This window comes from Sander vitreus, chromosome 2 (assembly GCF_031162955.1).
Source record: "Sander vitreus isolate 19-12246 chromosome 2, sanVit1, whole genome shotgun sequence".
Classification (NCBI taxonomy): Eukaryota; Metazoa; Chordata; class Actinopteri; order Perciformes; family Percidae; genus Sander; species Sander vitreus.
This window is the reverse complement of record NC_135856.1, coordinates 18,562,800-18,577,165: the sequence shown is the minus strand read 5'-3', so window position 1 is coordinate 18,577,165 and position 14,366 is coordinate 18,562,800. Positions and strand designations below refer to the sequence as shown.

General features: G+C 41.7%; 1 protein-coding gene across 1 annotated transcript in view; it reads right to left on the bottom strand.

The window, feature by feature from the left end:
- Nucleotides 1-806: 806 nt before the first annotated feature.
- The window catches only part of adgrl3.1 (adhesion G protein-coupled receptor L3.1), a 129,041-nt gene continuing 115,481 nt past the window's right edge, over nucleotides 807-14,366 (bottom strand). Inside the window, exons 18-26 of the mRNA XM_078259523.1 lie at nucleotides 14,001-14,067; nucleotides 12,956-13,047; nucleotides 9,576-9,744; nucleotides 8,073-8,201; nucleotides 7,422-7,515; nucleotides 5,176-5,304; nucleotides 4,451-4,468; nucleotides 3,482-3,784; nucleotides 807-2,301 (exon numbers count right to left, since the gene is read on the bottom strand). Coding sequence (XP_078115649.1) covers nucleotides 1,658-2,301; nucleotides 3,482-3,784; nucleotides 4,451-4,468; nucleotides 5,176-5,304; nucleotides 7,422-7,515; nucleotides 8,073-8,201; nucleotides 9,576-9,744; nucleotides 12,956-13,047; nucleotides 14,001-14,067 — 1,645 coding nt within the window. The 3' untranslated portion in view covers nucleotides 807-1,657. The remainder of the gene's footprint in view (nucleotides 2,302-3,481; nucleotides 3,785-4,450; nucleotides 4,469-5,175; nucleotides 5,305-7,421; nucleotides 7,516-8,072; nucleotides 8,202-9,575; nucleotides 9,745-12,955; nucleotides 13,048-14,000; nucleotides 14,068-14,366) is intronic.

The following is a 14,366-nucleotide window of genomic DNA, read 5'->3' as shown; positions in this document are numbered from 1 at the left end:
AATAAGTAAACACTGGATTTCCACATTGGACAGTGCTGCTATGTGCAGGGTTTTCTCATCTTCAATACACATAAATGGTGTAATAATGGCATTTCACAGGTAAGACCCACCCTTTTTCAAATAGTGGAAATTCTCTTTTTTTAGTTAAGAGAATGACTCAGCATTCTTTTTCTGTACAATCTCATCCAGCACAGCAATGTCAATTGGTAGAATATTTGGCAATAGAGAGAATGTTCTTGTGTTGCTCCAAATATCTCATATCTTTGTTTTTTTTTCACCAGGAAGGAAACCCTTTTATTCAAGAACAAATGAGATGAGACCCACTTCCAGACTAAAATGCAGCATTTCCATAGCAACCATCTCTTTCAAACAAAACGTAGCCACTTAATTTCCCCTGTAGTTTTAAATCTACACAGTGGTAAAGTATATAGTAACAATTGATTTGCAAAATGTAAGTGACAGTGGTGTTGCTATAAAAGGACCAGAATGAAGTGAGCGTAGGGTATATGCATATTAATTAAGGAGTGCTTCACTGTCTCTGTATTTACGAAATAGTGACATGACAGATTGTTCCTTGCTCATTCTGTCTTCTACAGTGACCAGAACATATCATCGTGACATTTTAGAACAGTTCCACAGACAAAAGGTTTGCAACTTAAAAAATGTAAAAAATAAAAGACTTGGTCATATGCAACATTTGTATCTGTATCTGTATTCTGTACAATACATAGAAACAGTTTGTGATTTCTTTATAATCCTTTGATAACTGAAAACTTTTACAGAAGAAAGGAGAAGAAACGGAACCCTTTTTAATTCAGTCTGTTGTATTATGATCTTCCTTCTTTGTTTTCAGTGAAATACACAGTAGCCGCAGTCACTACAACTTGCAGGAATGTTACACCAGCCCAGACACAACTCCAGTTTAGCAGATACGAACAGGAAGAGGATTCAGAACATCAGCGGGCTATGGTAACAGTTCAGTTGCCCAATAAAATAGTTTTTGGGATGATCGGTAGTGAGGGCATATATCATACATCCTCCACTTGATTGGCAGGTAGTGGGGCAGGGCCTCTTTAAGGCCAGTTTATGTTGTGTACACTGGAGTGCAATATCCTGCTCTACCCTTTAGAAAGGTGAAAACATCATCCCAGTATGTGTCTTTAAGAGTGAGACAGAGAAAGAGACATACAGACAAACAGACAAACAGCTCCTTTAACCAGGGTTGGGGGCCACGCCCCTGTTGTGGTGGTAGTGGAGACTATATGCTATGATCTGCCAGAGGTCCATATTGGGTAACTTCTGGGGCTCCGGTCAATCCAAGATTCCATATTAAAGTAACAGGTAGGGTGAAATTACAGAATCCCTCCCCTCCTCTCCTTTCCAGGTTCAAAGTTCCATTTCTGTTGTATGTTCACAAAAAGTCTCTCATAACCGCCCTTTCAGTCTGCACGATTTATGACAATACATTCAGTCCCTGCTTTCATTTGACCAGCGAATTCGCAACCATATTGTCATGAACCACAGTTAACGTCACACACAGTACATCAATCCAGGGGTGGGCCAGCTCAGTCTGTCAGTCAACAACACAGAATGTTTTCATTGGAAGGTCGGAAGTGTGAGAATGGGCTGGGGAGGGATAGAAGTCTCTTGATTGGCTCTATAGACTGGTAACCAGGTGGGAAGGGTCTACGGGCGGCTCCTCAGGCGACGAGTCAGACTCCTCCTTGCTGCCGGACACCACGTATCCATCACTGCCACCACGGCCCATGTGGTAGTAGCTCTGTAGCTCGTGAAGGTGATTCCTGGAGCCCAAGTTTGGCATGCTCTTATAATAGACGTCGTCCAGCTCCGGAGCAGTGGCACTCTTACAGGGCTGCAGCTCTCCGGAACTGTCTTCCTCTCCGTCTGTAAAACCATTCATCTGCCCATCTGGAAGGTCCGTCAGCACTGGCATGCTGGTGTACAGTGAGTCTCTGTGGTTGGGTGAATGCGTGTGCTCGTCAGTGTGCTCGTTGGTCAGTAGGGGGAAGAAGCTCTCGCTGGTCTCTTGGGGAATGCGCCGTGGCCGGGAGAAGCTGTGAGGGGGTGGCGGAGGTGGGGGGTGGCTGTCTGGTGGAGGAGGCCGTGGCGGCAGGAGCGGAGCGTTGGACTCCTCTCTGATAATCTCTAAACCCAGGTTCTCCTCGTGGGGGAAGGCTGCAGGGTTGTCCAGTATCATGGGACCATTGTCCTCTTTACTGCTGCCCACACACCCACCAACTCCACTGCTGCTGCTGCTGCTGCTGCCTCCTGCCATGCTCCCTGGAAGACCCGGGCAGAAATAATAGTTATAGCATATTTCTGGTCATTTCAACAAGGAACAGTGTTATTGCTAGTATGGTGATGATTTCAGCACTTTAAAGTGGATATTTCAGTGTTAACTAGTTAAAAAATGTATTTGACTTTTTTAAAGTGGCAATAATCAATATTTTCACAAGATCTTCCTCTCAGCTTTACGGAGGGTTTCATCATCTTTGATCTCATTGTCCGGCCCTCAAATTCACTGTTTTGGTTGATCTTACTGCTCTCATATGCATCATTGTGGTAGCAGCAGGTAGCTATTTTCAGCAAAAAAGCTCAACAAATCCACTGTATGTTCCTTGGCGAGAACCAAACAGCGGACTAGCTGGTGCATAGCTGGTAAACATAGTGGAGCATTTGGAAGCTTAAAGCACAAGATCCACGGTAAAAACTGCAAGGTAGGACGCAGGCACAGACGGAGAGCGCAGCGCAGGTAAACATCATTTTGGAATTGCATTTGCCAGGTGGCCAGAATCATGACTCCAAACAAAATATGATGTTACTCTGCTGGCTTCTAAATAGGTGACTGTACGCTAACTTAGTTAAAATGTGATATGTCAGTGTTGCATTGTATAGTTTCTGTCTATTCTAAGTAATGACAACAACACTGTCAGCGCGTCCACATGATACAGCATTCCGTGATGGCGCACGCGCCCCCACCCCTCCGCCACGCAGTTACCTGTAGCCAAAGACGACGCAGAGGATTAAAAAACATGATGGACTCTTCAGAAAAGGTAATTATCTTTACTCGAGCTTCTGTGTGGGAAAGTCACCAGACGACACAATCTTCTGAACATAGCCATACTGAGAAATACAGAGAGAGTTGTGTGGAGCTGATAGTCTTAATTAGCTTTGTAGCAAATCACTTTGCAGTGGCATGAATGTAACGGACATTCATTAATATCAAAAAGCTACGCACTAAAGCTTTAACACAATAATTTGCAACATATGTAGATGTCTATCAATAGTATAAATGTTGCGAGCAAAATACATACAAAGCACAGACAAAACACAGGAAAAGCGAAAAAGTTTGAGGCACAAAAGTGTATAATTATGCACTTTACAAGTAGTGTCCCTGTTCTAGATAAAGCAAATGTGTGTGACTGTCTAAACCGGAAATAGTTGACATTAAACCAGTCACCTCCATTGGCCATACTGCTGTTGACCAACTTGTTCATCAGATTGTGATTGCGCTCGGTGGTGGCTCTCTCATGGTTGTTGAGGTAGGATGGGATGTAATTGGAGGTCAGCTCCTTGAGGATCTTCTTCTCCAGGGTTGTCTCCTTATGGTTGCTGTGGGTGCCGTAGCCGCCACTACGGTCCAGAATCTGGACGCAGTCACTCAAGTACTCGCTGCTGGCCATGCTGTAGTTGTTGGCATGGTTACCATTAAGAGGGAGCGTATCCATAACACTGGAGTCTCTTGCGTTGTTCAGGATGCCCTCTGAGGAACAAATAATAAAAATAAAAAAACCCCTCATAATTATTAGGATTCTTAAATAAACTAAGTGGATTTCTCAGAAGAGAGATTGTAGTCATGTTTGATATCATAGTGTGTGCTGTGAATTGAGGATTACAAACTAGCATTGATAATATTCTTGGAAGAAAAAAAATGCTTCAAGCGTTCATAATTTATTTAAGAGAAACCTCAGAGGTACTTTCTTTTCTCAATTACTACCAGCACTACAGCGATACAAAAAAAGTTAGAATTTCACTGAAAAATAAGAATGTTGAATAAATATAATATGTTGTGGAGTGTAAAGATATTACATTGTGAGTAATTTAAGGGCAAACCTACTGCACTCAAATATAAGGTAAATGTCAATTTGTTCATTTGTTAAAAAATATTTCAATTCAATGATTTCAATGGTAATGCTCGTTTTTTACTGTGGATTTATTACTCTACGGAAATAGCATTTCCTATAAAGGAATATAAAAATGTGTGACAAACCAAATAAGACAACCATATCACATGGACTGACTGAACGTTTTAGCCAAACAAAACTACTGTTTGGATGTAGATTGGACTGAAAATGTTCAAAGTGCTTTGGAAGCAAGCAAAGAGAGAAGACAATTGATGGAAGTAGTTGAGTAATAATTTAGCTCATACTTGTGTCTCGATATGGTGCTAATGGACAGCATGAGGGAGAAGAGAGAAAACAGACAGAAGTGAGTTCATACATCAAGAGAAACAATTTTCAGCAGCTACAAAATCAACACTTGCACAGTTATTGGAGGCATGATGAAAAATGTCTAACAAAGAAACCCTGTCGGCTTTTCAGGGCCTTATTGTTAACTGGCTGCTACAGCATGGTTCATTATTCATTTAACACCTATATAACATAAAAAGCACAGCTTACATTTAAAACATGCGTATAGAGCAGACATGCACTAAGACCAGCAATACAAGCCCCAACTGACACATACAAAATAACATTCAAAATGAAGCACATACTGTATAAAATAGAACATTAACACAAAATAGTACAAATATTTCATGGCTCCCAAGTAGCTTTTAAAAGAATCTGCAACCAGTAATATATAGTGTGCATCTATAGCATACAATAAATCCGCACTTGTTATGCTGTTTTGATAAATCATCACCAGAATTTCATCTCCACATGTATGTGCTGTGAGATCTGCCCAGTGGGTGTCCTTTGTGAAAGAATATTGCAGTGTGATTGATCGCCTCGCTTGGGAGCCATAGGATAGATCAGATATGCAGCCAAAAGTGAATCACAGTAGCAAACTTTAAAATGAAATAATCATGCAAAATAAAAATAGCTTTAAGCTAACGTTCCAAATGTTGTATATTTATAGGAACATCAGGCACACCTTGGGTGTTATACATGCCCACGGCTGGGTTGTTATAGACTGCTGAGTCCCCCAGGAGAGTGTTATAAGGATTGTTAGTACCATGGGGACGAAGGAGAGCATTAGTTATAAGATGATTAGCCATGGCTCCTGGTACAGGCAGATAGAAAAAGAGAGAGGAAGAGCAACAGCCAAGTCGAGAGAGGAAGAGAGAGAAGCACTCAAGAAAATAAAGGCAGAGCAGAGAGATAGAGAGAGAGGGAGAGGTTGTAGGAGAGAGCATGTAGACGTTGTAGAGTGGAGGTAAGCGAGAAGGAAAAAGAGGAAGGGAGAGTGAGATGGAAAGTGAGTGTGTGGAAGAAGGAGGGAGAGAAGAGGACAAGTAAATCAAACAAGCAAACATAGTTTGAGGTGAAAGCCAAGAAAAAGCTTGACAAGTCATTCTTGCAGCCACTGCATACAGGCCGAGGGAGGGGACGAGAGAGAGAGAGAGAGAGAGAGAGAGAGAGAGAGAGAGAGAGAGAGAGAGAGAGAAAGTAGCATGGCTTGGAGAAGATTGTGCTGCAGTTCAATACGCTTGAGCAGAGCAGCATGACTATAGGCTAGTGAATGGACAAAGGGGCCACAAAAGTGTTCTCAGTGCATTTCCTTCCCAAGGTGGGATCATGTACACATAAAGACACAAAAACAGAAGACGAATGACCACGACAGTTCCTATAGATTAATCCACACGTTTTGTATTCCCCACTGTTGTAGGATACCACAGTTTAGTTCATATTAGTAAACCTTCATTACTATTTCAGATACGAGTAGTTGGCCAGCAGCCTGAACTTGACTGACGTAACTGAGCTACAGGTAGAATAAATTACAAAGAATAGAAAAGTGGAATGTGCCATCAGAGTAGATAGAACTACTTCAGTATAGACTTAAATTTATATAATATATTATATAATAATTAATTTATAGGGGACAATACACATTAATCAATACTGACATAACAAAAGAGACAATATATATTCTACATTGAATAATGTCTTCAAACCAAACTTCAAAGTTCAAATGCACACATTCCTTCTCCATTTTACTCTGTCCTTATTTCAACAAGTCAATCTCTTATCAGAATATCCAATTTATTCCATCCCATCCTTATTCACTAAGCCACAGTACATAGTCATTTGAAATCTACTGGCTAAGTAGCTCTCTGCACCATACTTTAAAGTGTGAGGGAAGGAGGGGGGTGGGGGTGTCTTAAGCCCTACCTCGCTAAGTGTGTGATAATTCAGGCGCTGACACACACCGTGTCTGCTTTAGCATCAATCTGTCATGCTAACAGCTTATTAGTAGCCTGAAGGAAGCAAGGGCCACACCTCGACTTAGAGACTAACAAATGGCAGTGTATGCGTGTGTGCGTTCCACTGTGTGTGTGTGTGTGTGTGTGTGTGTGTGTGTGTGTGTGTGTGTGTGTGTGTCAAAATGTCCAGCCATTTGGGTGTCTATGTCCTCATTACCCTAGCCCTCAGACAGCTCTACTAATGGAATCCATTCTTACAGTGACTTTCTCTTGAGGGACATCAATAGACAGCTCTGAATACAGTGGAAATACAGTGAACTAAGACTAATACACATTGATTGCTTGGTGTAACTAGAGTAGCCCTCATATAATGAGATGAACATGCATTACACTGCTCTACTTTACCGTACATTGGTGAAAACGGACTCACAGTTCATTTTAGAATCAGTAACTTCAACTGAAGAGACACACTACTACATTAACTTACAGCTAACAATAAAGTATTAATCTAATGCAGCTCTGCATAACTTAAAGTATAATAATGAAAGGACCACTGGTGTTCAGCTCAGGACTTGCACACATACTTTAACTTAAAGGATGTATCGCCCACAAATGCTTCAAAAGATGACAATCCTTGGAAAGATAAGTATAGAAGCCCTCTGTAGCAGAGTCAACTCTGCACTCTGTAGAATTATAATGGGACCACAAACTGATTGATGTTTCAGTTTTGACAAGTCTCCTCCTAACTCTCCCTCCTGTAAAGTCATCCTTTGAAGCAGCAAGAAAAAAGTAGTAAGTGATATTTACACTCTATGCTGCTAATCTTCCTCTCTAGAAGAACACAGTACCATTAATAGGAGTTTGGACTCCTACCACTTTACTAAATGACAGTGTATGCTGCCTGAGCCTCCCGCTATTAATACAGTAGATATGGTGACAGTGATGAGGATGCAAATGTTAGGTATCCCGTGGTTACCTCTGTTGAGTGTGGCGGAGCTGTTGATGTCTCCAGTGATGAAGGAAGACTCCTGTTTCCTCACAGTGTCATTCCACATCCGCCTGATTCGACTCTATACACAGGAGAAAAGAAGCAAGAGAGAGAGAGAGAGAAAGAGAGGGAAGAGGAGGAAGAAAAGGTATGGACAAAGACACAGAGGAGTGGCAATAATGAAAGGGAGAAAGAATAAAAGGAAGGAGCAGGAGCAAGTCAGGGAATGGGAGGACATTACGACAAAAGAGGAAAGGAAATATGGTAAGAAACGTAATATATGAAGGTATGATGTGCAAAATGAGGGCAAATTAGTGCAGGAGAGGCAGTAAAGGGTAAAAGCAAAGCAACGACCAGCAAGAGAGAAACAGGTGGGGGAAAATAATCACTCGTCAATGTCATATATACTCCATCTACCTGTGTGTCAGCATCAAAACGTGAAGGTCTGAGTCAGGGTTTGGGCTATCTCACTTTTTTGCAGTTAGAGTATTCTTAAATTTGCCCATAATAAAAATAAAAACTCTGAGTTGAATCTAGTTGAAAGTGAACAGCGATAACCCAAACCCTCATGGCGTGCTCCGGCCTCACCTGAGAGTCTGCTGTGCTGTAGCGTCCAGGTGTGCAGGCAGGTAAGCTCACCTGTGAGCCTGTGGAGTAGCGGCCCGGCGTCCGTGAGGTGGTGGTCTTACTGGAGGAGGAGATAGACGTCTCCACGCTTTTGCCGCTGCAGCAGTGAGTACGCAGACATTTGCCGTACTCTTTACGCACCTAGGCAGGGGAGGTGTGAGGGGGAGAGAGTTACACACCGACACACTATCCACATACTGTATATAATATATACAACCAAAAAGCACACATGAAGGAGGAGGAAATGATTGATGTTCCACTTTTAACTTGCACATATTGAAGCATATTTTTAAGATGACAAAACAGGAAAGAAACAGACTGGAAGGGCTTAACTTAATATAGTGTCTCTGTTAACTTCTTGTCCTCAAATTCCTTGTGCGAACACTAACTCCATCCAAATTTAGACATTAACAGATTAACTTCTATAAACTTTCCCCCCATAAACATCCACCCCAAATGTTATTACTGCCACATATCCATCTGAAATAGACATATTCCTCAGGGGGACATATGAAGCACTTGTACACACAGAACATCTGCATTTAGATCCCAATCAAGTTCGAACAAATAGGACTTTAATTGCTTTTTAACAAGCTTGTTGGACTGACAGACGTGTATTGCCACATGCTCTGTTTGAACAGCTGTGTGGTGAGTAGCTCCATGCAACTTGGGAGAAACCATGTTGGGTCGCAGCCAAATAAAACCTCAGCACTGTTCTGAGGACATTTCTCAGAATACCTGATCCCATGGCCTGACACATACTGAAGTATATTGCACACATACACATATACACACACACACACTGCACGTGTTTACTGGTGGTACACTTAAAATGAAAAACTCTCTGCGGGACTGCAGACAGATGAGAGTATTACGCTTTTGATGAATTTTCTTTCCATTTCCTACTCCTCTTCTGTACTCCCAGGCACTGCGAGTGTGTGGGAGACTCTGTAAAAATATCCCAGGATATGTAGGCTCTTCCTGGAAGCCACATATAATTCAAATATTTAAAAAACCTAACCCAAAACATATATAAAATGAGTTAATCTTTTCGAAATGAAAAGGGGATTGCGTTTGTCAATATGAGTGAGGTTGTTGTATTAAATCATCAGAGGAGTTTATCTGTTACCACTGCCACTTAGACATAAAAACAGACATATATTCCCTCTGCCTGTGTCCAAAATGTACAACAAATAAGAGCTAAATATTATCAAAGTTTTGAACAAGCTATTTCAGGCTTGATGACCCTGCCTGATGATGAAAAACGTTCTTTTCGGTTGGGGGAAGACAGAAACACTGTTTGTTACCTGCTGCCACAAGGCAAGACAGACAGTGAAAGAGAGAGTGAGAGGTAGTCAGTGTGAAAAAGTGAGAGAATTGAGCAGCCAGGGGGGCTACTAAATGACCAATCAAACTCTGTGACAGCTCTGCAGGTATTTTTGGTGTCCCTGCTGATCAATGCTAGCATGTGTGTGTGTCTATTTCTGTACAGCCTTGTCTGTTTGTCTCCCTCACCTTCTTCTGCAGTATGCAGTGAAAGATGAAGATGAACATGCCCTGCAGAGAGTTGAAGATGGTGAAAAGGTAGGCCATGATGACTGTGCTCTCGTTGATGTACATCAGCCCAAAAGCCCAGGTCAGACCCAGCAGACACAGCAGGGCTATGGCCCCGATCACCCAAGACCTAGAAGAAGAGGGGAAATAATTGAGAGGGAGAAATGCTGCATGGCCCTATCAGTTAAAGTGTCCTACATTCTTGACAACATCACCATTTGCTATGCCACATAATGGGTAAAGTATATATATTGCAGGTTTAATTGTGATAAATGATATGAGAGGCATTTTTTTTTTACTGGATCAGAAAAGCTATTCAGCCACGTTTAATGCATGTGGGATCATAAGGCAAGAGAAAGGGGTTAGAGAGGGTTCAATTGCCATCCCAACACTGTGGGAGTGGGATGGAGAAAACAGTGGGAGGTTTTGCCAAAAAGAATTACACTCCTACGAAAATGGTAAGAGAATAGAGAGAAAGTGGATTTGCTCATTTAGATACCATCTCAAGAGAGGGAGGGGCGGATATAAGCTAGTTGACGTCAGCAACAAGTACAGAGAAGGTCAAGCATATAGGACTTTTTCCAAGTTTAATCCAAACTCCATCACTCAAAGTACATCGCAGAGGGTAAAAGACGTTTTCGCAGGCAAAAGTGGGTACTGAAGTCTGTTAGAGCAATTGTGACTATAACACTTTAATGGAATGAATTTTAATAAAAGTTTTTAAGGCTGTGAACCTCCGTTTTATATAAAGCCTATGCAAAAGTGAGTCATAAGGGCCAAATGTTAGAGGAATGTGGTCGCGTCGAGGCATGTGTATGTATTGTAAGTCCTTGTCTGAGCGTGTGCACGTTATTGTGCGTGTGGCCATGTGAGTGGCTCCACTGGGCAGCAAGTAGAGGGACATTGCAGCCATTATAAATGACATTTCCTACTAAAGGTCACAGTTTCTGGTCTGCCACAGCCGAGATGATGGCTGTTAATTTGATTGGCTGACTGGACAGTGATCACCTCTCATGTGAGGGATGGAGACAAAGAAAGGGTGTAAGGAAAGAAAGAGCGGGATGGGAGGGGGAGAGAGAAGATGACAGAGGTTGAGATATTAGAAGAGTTAGGAGGAAAGAAGAGAGAAAGAGGAGGAGAGTAAGTGAGTGGGACTGAGGTGATTGATTCGATGTTTCCCTCTGTGGCACCATTCAGGCGAGACAGAACCTCCAATAAAGCTCGTCTGACGACCCTCTTCAATAAAGGGTACACTCATCCCTCACTTTTCCATCCCTTCATTCCACCTCTTTCTCCAGTGCTCCCTTGAGTCATGGTTTCTCTATCAGCTCTGGTTCCCATTATCCACATCTCACCATTATAATATTTCAATAGCACATTAGGTCTATAAGTCATTGGGGCTCACAAATCACATATCAACATGTAATCCATTTCACAAGGCAGTTTAACAGTTAATTTAGGGATATGCATAGAGGGAGGTTGGACAGATACATAGGACAACAAGCAAACCAATCAAAATGTCTCCAAGAAGACGAAAAGCATCCTGATTGGAGAGTGGCCTTACCGGAGCCAATCCACAACAAAGACAACTTATGATGGCTTGGAGTTAAAGAGACAAAGAAAACAAAAAGAAGAAAAAATAAGACAAAAAGGGCATGATGATGATTAACAAGTAAATGAACCACAAAAAGACATGACTAATGAAGTGTAAAACATTAAAACCTATTGAGCCTTTAGTGTGCTCAAAAAGACAAAGGAAAGTCATTAAAAACGAGGGGAAAAAAAGATCCAAAAGCATCATATTCTAAATCATTCTACGATTTTCATCTTTCATCAGGCTTTTCGATTACATTCCCCTGAACTGCAGAGAAGCAAAGATCAGCTGATTTTGTCTTTATTTCTGAAATGCTTCCCACTTAGAAGTCCTGCTTAAAACTGCGGTCATGAATGGCATGGCATTAATGTTTAAATGATAAATCAAATGAGTAAGCCATCTTGTGATTTATATTATGGCTTCTGAGCTGTGCCTCAGTAAGGCGTTGAGCTCCAAGCCATGAGCGTATTGTTTGAATTAGACTAAAGTCTTTTGTCTTGAGCTGCACTGGAACAAGAAATAACACAATCCTGATTAGTTAGCTTAGTAGAGACAGAGTTTCAGTGTTCAGTGGAAATGAAGTCATATTTTAGTAACGTTCTCTAAGGGTGAGATGAGTAATAACATGACTGGGAATGATAATATTATGGATTCAATGAGGAGCATCTTGAAATTATTAAGAAAGCGTGCTTCATTGTGCTGCTAAAATACAAAGAAGGCTGATGAAGATTATGATGAAGAAACCAAGGAGATCGTCAGCCGTCAGTTCAAGTTGGGCCGGCGGTGAGCGTCTGTCACCCTAGTTTTTCAATGTGTGTCATGCACCGTCGCAACTCGTCTCCTTTTTATGTCTAATTCAGCACAAAGGGCACACACAGAAGGCTCTTCTCATTTTGATATTTTTTATCTCATCTGATTAATCCATACAGTGTAGGGCTGCCTCTCACGCAGGTGCAGAACGCACGTTAGTTGGCCGTCAACTCTAGTCTTTGCGGTGTGTTCAAGTGCAACTTTTTGGCCAAGACACTTCGTCAGAACAAGTTCTTTGCCGTCTGCCTAGTGTGTCAGCACCTTTAATGGAATAGTTTGACATTTGGTAAATACACTTGGATGGAAGGTAAATATGAAGTTGGAGCTAGTAGCCTTTTAGCTTAGCTTAGCATTAAGACTGAAAACAGCTAGCCTGGCTGTTTTAAAATTACATTTTAACAAAATCTAAAGCTTACTAATTAACACATCGTATATATTGTTTGTTTGATCCATACAAAAACCAAAGTGTTAAAACAATAATTTGTTGCTTTACAGGAGATTCAGGGAAGGACTACTTCTCTCCGGGCTAAGACATTTTTGGCACATAATCCCCGGTAAAACCACTGCTTGTTTGTTTTTTTGTACAGATAAAACAAACAAGATACAACTTGTTAATTAGTGAGCTTTAAAGGCACTGGTAGGATAAATAGGATAAGTTTGTTACTTGTACCTTCTGACAGTTTGGCTAGCTGTTATCCCCCTTTCCAGGCTAACTGACTGCTAGCTCCAGCCACATATTGAGCAGACAGACAAGTGCTACCAATCTTCTGATTTAAATCTCGGCAGGAAAGCAAATAAGCGCATTTCCCAAAATAGTGAATTATTCCTTTAACTTAATCCACACACACAATCACACACACAAGCATGCATAATCACACCCGCTTTCGAACCAGGCGTGCTGGAGTGATAGCAGGACTTTATGCATACATGTACTTACTTGATGTTGTCCAGACACCCAGAGTCTGGTTTGAGAATAGCTGTATGATGGAACATCTTATAAAGAGCAATGCCGAGGAAGATTACATTCAGCTGAAACACACACAAACATACAATGTAATATTCTGTGGTAACAAGCCTAATTAAAGACCAACCAATTGTTGTGTCACCACAACAATTCACTCACACACAGTGCATATCATTTAATTTTCCCTTCCAGCAGTAATTGGCTTGGGGACACAGTATCAGCCCACAATCAACAGCCCTTTATGTGCTCAAAATACAGCAGCTTGAGCATCAGGAAAAATACAGCAGTCATTACATCCACTGAGGATCATTGTTACAATAGAATTCCAATTCCCACAGACGCTGTCTATTTTATTGGCCTGCTAATGCATAGATAGGGTGGTTTAATAATGACTGTCTGGACTGTTGTGCACGGTCTCCAAGGCTGTATATGTTACCAGTGGGCGGAGAGACATAACAGAGCAGGCCCATCTGCATTGCTGCCCCTTACAGCTCTAGTTACAGTAGATCAGTGATAGCCTGCTTGACCTTTCTAAAATGAGTACAGAGCTCAGTGTACATGCTGACAGTCACCTAATTAGGAACATGTCCAATTGCTTTCATTCTCTCTTTCCAAAACTTTTTTTAGTCTGTGTGTCTTTGCTGTCTGTGCAATGGGCTGCATTGTAATAAAGAAGCTGGGCCGGGAGGAAGTACAGTGCCTGGATTATCAAATAAGTGCTTAAGAGCAACATAACTTTGTAGAGTTCTTATCATAATCTGCGGTTTGTCCTTCCAAAGATTTCCAGCTTGTTGGAATATGTGCCCACTTGAGAGTTAATCCATGAGTGGGAATTATTAAATTGACATATAAAGTTCCTTTCGCTTACACTGCTGTGGAGCTCTGGCAAACCTTGTGGGAAGATTAACGAACACCTTAATGTAACCATGTCGTTCCTGCACGAACATGTGGCAGCAAGTCTACTTTGTACATGTAGTGCAGTGTCATGTGTGTGAGCATGCATGTAGGTGTATCTCACCATAATGATGAGTGTAGCAGGGCCTATAAAGCTCCAGATAAAGTATGTGTCCAATCGCAGCCAGCACCTAGAGAGACAGAGAGGGGGAGAGAGAGGGGAAGTGAGCAAGAGGGAGAGACAGTGAGAAAGAGACATCATGCATGAGAAACAGAGGGAAGAAGAACAGGAGAGGAAAGACAGGATTAAAAACATGCTCCAGTCGCAAGGGTAGCAAGGATTTACCATCGGAGGACAGGATATGCATCATAGTCTCACACACACACACACACACACACACACACACACACACACACGGTAGTACATTCCGTGACATAGAGTATATCAACTGCATCACCATAGAGGGAGGACAAAAGGAATTGTGGGGGA